We start from the raw sequence: 7,271 nt of genomic DNA, 5'->3' as shown, positions 1-7,271 counted from the left end.
CACTAAACAACAGCTATGGTACTGACAGAGCTAACGGTGTCAGCCACGGGGAACCAGTGGATGGGCGCTACATAATACATCCTGGTATTACTGGTAACAGCCATATGAGCACAGTGCAAAGCAGCGGTGATGCACTAGCCAGTGGGATACACATAAGCATTAACATGTCACACACAGGGGGAACGTGACGACATTTTCTGCTCAGGGTGCCATTACTCTGCTCTATCTTTACAAAGCAAATAGTTGCTTGCTGCTATATTAACGCTCTGAATGTTACATAGATCACCTTTAAGGTATGCGTCGGCACAAAGATGACAGCACTCTTCTGATGAGCACAGAATGTTTAACAGTATTTACAATACAGACGTCAACATACATCATCAAAAATCTAATGTAAAGTTCTACTACGGTAGGTATCACTGAATCTGTATCCTTTACCTGGCCTATAGGAAGGATAAGATGTGAACACACTTAAACCCTTTCTGGCACTGATTTCTAGCTCTTGCCTAAATATAATGTACCCTCACCCATTCATAAAGTCCCAAACCATATTTCCACTTTTGAAAAAGTGTTAATGTTTGTACATTTATAGCAATCATGATGTGTGCAAGAGACATAAATATTGTAAAATGCAAACTGTTGCAACGAGTATTGTATTCAAATAAAAACAACTTGCCCATAATCATAGTGTAATAACATAACATTTATTTATTTTGTAATAAATCTTAAGTATTAACTGTACAGACTGCAGTAAAGATTAATTATACCTTAGCACCAGTGGTGTAGTGGAGGGTATACGCAGGTATACGGGGTATGCCCACTTCTTTTTCTGGCCATTTATAATATACCCACCTATCAGCCAAAAAGCCATTGCAATATATAGGAGAGTATACCCACTTCCTCCACGCTAACCTGCCTATTCACTTAGTAGTACAACCACCTCATCAACTAACATGATGAGGTGCACACTCATCACGTTAGTTTTTACAAACTAGAAAAAACAAAAAGCCTTGCAAACACTGGAGTATAAATGACTATAAATAAAAAAATTGAACCCTTGTGAAAGCAGGGTTGTATTTAGAGTATTGCACATATAGCTCTATTCAACCCCCCTAAGAGACTGACCTCTGAACTCTTCGTAACTTATCTTCAGAGTAACATGCCACATGACAAGACAACACAGGTTTCTTGATAATGATGAAACTACTTCAAAGGAGCAAAAGGTTTCAGTCAAACTCAGCCAGATTAAGCGAGTGAAGCGTAGATCACAGAGCTGTCATTCTCTCCAGATTTGGACCTGAGGAGGAAATTATAATTTTTGTGAATTTTTAACCTAACTGTAGCCTTTGAATATGCTGATACAGTCACTACATACAGATGCTTCAGTCAAGCAATATTTTCATTCATTAACCCTTATAATACTGAACAGAGTAAACTGCGCAGCATGAGGCCTGTCGCCATAGAGAGAATTTCATATGTGGGTTTTAATGACCTGATGAGAAGTTTGCATTCTGAGATTATTCACATATGTTTCACATGTTGGGGTTTTAAGGTGGATTCTGATATGTTAAACCAGATTACATATTTAGACTGAACATCTGAAAAGTTGGCAGATAAAAAAATGACAGAAAACATGAATAAATAATAATTCCAGTCATACTCTTAGCAATTTTTTTTATTTCTTAGAGTTGTATGCTGTTTTCAGACTAAAAGTGATTCAGTGTGTTTCAGAGGTGGTGTAATTACATATTAAGTCTGTGCAAAGATGCAAGTGATACAAATGTGTTCTTAGTGGTGCAAAATGATTGGAAAAAAGTGCACTAATTTCAAAAGATTATTTTTAGTGGCCGGTCAAACATTTCTTTGGTGAGGAGGGAATATGCACTCATGACTCCAGTCAGTTATTATAAAATGTTACAGTCCTACTTATCAAAAAAGGGAGTTTTAGTTTTTCTTTTTTTAAAAAAACATACTGTATTCTTCATTCCTTCTTTAGTCACTTTGTTATTTAAGACTGCACAGTAACAGGTGACTACAGGCTTGACAGTGAATAATAAGGTGCAGTGACATTATAGTGCTGTGATCAGGTCAGCTTTTGGACAGTTAACCTACCTGGAGTCATGCGCTGATCTGCTGTTGTATGTGCGATGTGGGTTTCTGGGTGTAATGGTCACTGTTGAGTAGGTGACCTCATCTTCATAAGCCGAGGAGGCCTGAGGGGAGAGGAGAGAAACGACTTCATTCAAAATCTGATTGTTGTGAGTGGAAGTGTTACATTGAACATTAATGTTTGTGCAGCATATTTACATCATGTCCATGGCGTGACTTCCTCTGTGAATGGGGTGTGACGTCCGGAACAGCAATAACAGGTGGAGAAGATGGCGACACGTGGATGTTGGCATAAATCCTGTTAGATAGATCTTCAGAAGCTGAAGAGCTCGAGCCTCTCCCACTGAGCCTGAAGTCATACACAGGCTGCTGGAGCAGACACGACAACTCTGATTAAATTTTCTGCTAAATGTAAATGATCCATTTATGGTTTACTGTTTCACTGTAGATGCCGACTGGAAACTTGTCAGCATGTGCTTTGTCTCCACTAAACCTTCTGATGTTGCATAAGCAAAATAAGAAGTTCAGGTTAGGAACAAAATTTCATAATGAGGAAACACCACAGGAAACTGAGATATCTTACTTCTTGAACTTATTGTTGGGACTCTTGCTAAATACCGAAAGTGCCATTATGATAGTTTATATCCTCATTTAAAGGCCTTTATGTCTACTAGTTGTGACTTTGAGAGGGAACTTAAAATCCCCCCAGAATCCTTGTATGACACTAAATCATGAGATTTAATCAGATTACTGAGAGATTTAATGACTTATATGGGACATACTCACTTTTTTCTCTGCATGGGTCCTCTGTTTCAGCCTACCAAGACAACAAAAACCAAAGTAAATCAGTAAATATGGGGAAAAAAAGCATCAATGTTCGTCCACTAAAAAAAGAACATTCTTAATTGTTGCTCAATCTTCGCTGTCACGTTTTAGAGAAGTGGTTCTGTAATAATGGGAAACCCAGCAGCTTTAAACTTCTATAAACTGCTGCTTAGTGCACACATTTTCACTGACCATCCATTTTTCACCTTATTAGAGGTGAGCTGAAGAAAACTGTCAGTGTATGAAAAAAAGAGCAACCATCATAACTCACAGTATATGTCTTTGCAACTACAGTCAGTGAAAAATAAATGGAATTCTGTATCTATACTAGGCTTTTTGAATAGATACTAACGCTAAACGTTTCCCTTATTATTAGAGATCATCATTCAATATGTTAAAACACAAAACATGGCTCTAACTTTAACAAAACAAGCAACATATTCAATATATTATTAATATACCTGAGCACAATGGCACGTATGAAAGTGGCAACAAAATGGAAATTAAGATGACACACATGGCACATGCTGACCTGCATGCAGCTGTGACAAAATCACATCAAAAAAGTTATACAACATGTGGAAAATGAGAAGGCTAACATTAATAATGACATGAGTCATTCAGTCACACTCCCTCCCTCCATCATTCATTGACTCACCAGAGCAAAAGAAGAGCCAACACAAGTGTCAGCAAAAGAGAGACTCCAATGCCAGCTACGATTGGGAGGGACCAGCTGCCTGTGTGGTTAGATTACTGTTAGTGGAGTGGAAATCAAGCACTCTGCAGATGACATTTCTTGAGAAACAAAGCAGCGTTGAGAGATAAATATGACACAAACCATGTGTCTTTTCTTCCATGGCAAGCAGCCACTCAGTTGAGTTGTTTTCCCCCACTGTGTTCCTGGCCTGGCAGAGGTAGAGTCCAGTGTGGGACGCCTCCACAGAGGGGAGAGACAGCACCTGTCCTGAGCTCACATAGACCATGGAGCTGGAACTGGAAGAAGTACTCCTGTACCAGGTGTAGTTGTCTGTTGCAGGGTTAGCAGCACTGTGGCAGGTCAGATTTACACTGCTGCCCTCAACAGCATATGGCGGGTCCATTGAAATGGTAATGTTCTCTGGGCGGTCTGAAAAAGAACAGACACTGAACATGATACCAGTTTTATTCTATAGTACTATCGCTATGTCAAAAAGATAATCTACTAGAGCAGTGGTTCCCAGCCTGGGGGATAAATGTGAGGAGAACTGAAGAACTAAAAGAGGAAAAAATGATTTGCATTATATACAGTACAAATTTGCCTGAATTTTTTCCGGCAGAGGGCAGAGTCTCAGCAGAAAAATACATCACCACACATCACTAGTGGGTCAAATGTGATGATTTAGAGGGATTACATCTGTATAAGTTATGCATTATTTTTGAGGAAAATCCCACACAGTATAGCTTTAACCTTTGTAAGAACATTTTATCAACACTTCCTCTGTCCTTACACCTTTCACTTTTTGACACATCTGACAGACAGACAGATAGTCAGACGGCCAAACTGGAGCAATAATAAAACTGAGAGGAAGTTGTGACATATGGTAATTGCCAGTTTCATGCTTTCAACTGTCACTTGACTGACACTCTCCTACTGTCCAGGGTGAATTTTTGACACCTCTTTAATGCAGCTTTAGAGCACAGTAACCCATGTGTGTCTAAACTGCGTGCCTCTATCCACAACAATGCACTTTCTGTAACAGACATACATTTGAAATGAGACTTTTGAGTGTGACATGTCAGTATACTTACACTGGACGTCGAGGTGAACCTCAGTAGAGTTAATCAGGCTGGTGCCCCTCCTGCTGATGTTATTCCAGGCTTGACAGTAGTACAGTCCACTGTGGCTCGGCTGGATGTCAGAGATGGTGTGATTCTGTCCTGAGCTGATGAAATGTCCGTCTTTATACAGGCGGTATCCACTTTGTGTCACAGGTGGGTTGGCATCACTGCTGCAGGTGAAAGTCACCGAGCTTCCTTTGACGACCGATGGACTCATTAACAGTGTGACATTACTGGGAGCATCTGATTGAGAGATGTTTAGTCGCACAGATATCAGTGAATCACAATGAAGTTTTGAGGGTGATGCTTGGGTTTAAAAGGTGAATGTGTCACTGCATGAGGACAAAAATGCAAAGATACTAATTGAGGATGAATGGTAAGGAGATATGAAGGTTGACTTAAAGGCTTTGTAAAAACAGAGACACAGAAACGTTGCATAACAACTTAAGCTTTGAAATTTGCTTGTTATTTTCTACTTACACTGAACATTTAGAGCCACAGAGGCAGAGCTGGCTGCCTCTTGTCCCTGGACAGCACAGTGGTACCTCCCAGCATCCTCTCTCCCAGCTTGAAAGACTGGATTTGGTACATGTTGTCCATCTCTGAACCAGACAATGTTTACAGGTGTAGGACAACCCGACACACATGTCAGACTGACTTTATCTCCCTCTGTCACAGTGCTTGGCTGCACAACAGTAGTCAACTCTGATTCAGAAACAGAAGCTGATTAATTTTTTTGGTACGTTTTAATTGATGAATTTTATTCCCCCCATTATTCAGTCATTACCTCTTACGGACAGACGAGCAGATGTTTTACTTCTCCATCTGTCGAGTGTTGTTGCAAAATGAAAAAAGTAATGTCCTTCATCATTGTGTTGTACATCGTTGATCCTCAGACTACAGTCACCCCAGGTGTTGCCCACATATTTAAAGTGGTCTGGGGGCGAAGGGAGTCCTGTGAGGTAAACCTGCCTCCATTTGCCGGAAAAATACAGGGCTTTAGACCAGGCGACAGAAGTGACAATATGACCAAAAGGATAGTCATACTCGCACTTGATTACAGCTGATGTCCCTTTCAAAGCGCACTGGTCTGTGTAGGTCACTTTCCAGTTTCCACTCCACACGCCTTTGGGTGAAAACAAAAAAGATACAGTCATGTATGAAATGTATTGATTGTTTTAAGAGTTTGATCACAGTTACCATTTTTCCAAGAATTAATTAAAAAAATGTGTTTCCTTACCTGGCATTATCACCAGAATAATCAGAATCAAACTTTCCATTGTTGAGATCAACCTGCAACATCATGACACAGGACACAGGTCACTGTACAGCCTGTTTACAGCAGAGAACAAAGTCAAAAAAGAAACTGTGTTTCTCAAAGTTCATAGTACTCACCAACTACAGCCAGCTGACTATTGCTTCGTACATTCCTGAAGATGATTTTGTGGAATGAAAAGCAGAAGTGGCAGGGTGTCCCCTCCCTGCTTCCTCCCATCATGTCATCATCATGTTCTGCATGCTGATTATATAAAGATAGAAAGCCTCACATAATATGATCTGAATTTGAACACACACAGGTGTAAAAGGTACCTGGGATGTGGGGAAACAAGCACGGGACAATAGATCCATTGGTTATACAGTAGGCCACACTGCCAAGACACAGCAGGCAACACAGTACGCTTGGTATCCAACAGAGCACAGCTGGGACCGTGCAAAATAGCACCTGCAGTTTCTCCCACCGTGTCTCCAAATGTCCCACTGGTGTCAAGAGGACATGTTTAAAGTTAATTGAGGTGCATTAGATATATTATACTGCCATGTGCAATTGATAGTCAACTATAGTGATGGTGCAATGAACCACTGCAAATGCAATGGCTAGATGGTTTTATTTTCTGTCCTCTGATGTGTCAATTGTTCCTTGGACCACTGCAGGATTTTGGTGTTGAGCTCCTTCAGGGCTGAATGTCCCTGGGAGAGTAAAATAAAGTTTGAAGTCAAAAGAACATGCATTTGACAAAAAATAACTTTTAACTTGCTAGCTTTTTTTCTGGAGTTTTAAACCTATCTCACAGCCTTGCTTAGTGGAAGGATTTTGCTCAGTTATCATCATGTGGCATGGCGAATGAGGGGACGATCATAACCTCCTGTGAATGGGCAGAATTGCACTAAGCTCCTTTCTGTTGAGTTAGACCATGGAATGAAATTGAAAGCTCTGCAGAAAGCTAGTAAATGGAAAATTTTATTATTTTGGTCAAGAATAAACTTTTATATGAAAATAAATATTAATTTCAACCAGGCCAGGAGGGAAAATTGCTAACAGTGAAGGCCTTTAACAAACTTATAAACTTGACTGACTCAGCTTTATCAGAGTTGTGCTGCAAGGACACAAGATGTTGCCCTTTTTGTTTTCAACTGATTATGTTTTCTATATTGAAAGGACCTTTATCTGCTGGGTGTCCACCTTTTGCACACCCAAACTGTGTAATTTTACTAATGACACATCCCTGTCTTTTGTCTAG

At 40.0% G+C, this 7,271-nt stretch overlaps 1 protein-coding gene across 2 annotated transcripts; it reads right to left on the bottom strand.

Annotated features, from left to right (window-relative positions):
• Positions 1 to 682: 682 nt before the first annotated feature.
• LOC117266517 (B-cell receptor CD22-like) lies at positions 683 to 6,194 on the bottom strand. Of its 2 annotated transcripts, none has more exons than XM_033641764.2 (11): positions 6,148 to 6,194; positions 5,993 to 6,045; positions 5,540 to 5,878; positions 5,233 to 5,457; positions 4,723 to 4,995; positions 3,773 to 4,060; positions 3,593 to 3,671; positions 2,896 to 2,926; positions 2,308 to 2,478; positions 2,113 to 2,213; positions 683 to 1,297 (listed from the first exon to the last, which is right to left on the bottom strand). In XM_033641764.2, exons 2-11 carry the CDS (start codon positions 6,030 to 6,032, stop codon positions 1,246 to 1,248), a joined length of 1,599 nt encoding a protein of 532 aa, XP_033497655.1. In that variant the 5' UTR covers positions 6,033 to 6,045; positions 6,148 to 6,194; the 3' UTR covers positions 683 to 1,245. The 2 variants fall into 2 exon arrangements, with proteins under 2 accessions (XP_033497655.1, XP_078028065.1); XM_078171939.1 differs by having other exon boundaries at positions 2,308 to 2,475.
• Between the last annotated feature and the right edge of the window lie 1,077 nt (positions 6,195 to 7,271).

Source organism: Epinephelus lanceolatus, chromosome 10 (assembly GCF_041903045.1).
Source record: "Epinephelus lanceolatus isolate andai-2023 chromosome 10, ASM4190304v1, whole genome shotgun sequence".
In the NCBI taxonomy this organism is placed as follows: Eukaryota; Metazoa; Chordata; class Actinopteri; order Perciformes; family Serranidae; genus Epinephelus; species Epinephelus lanceolatus.
Note: the sequence above shows the minus strand (reverse complement) of the source record. Positions and strands in the feature narration are given on the sequence as shown.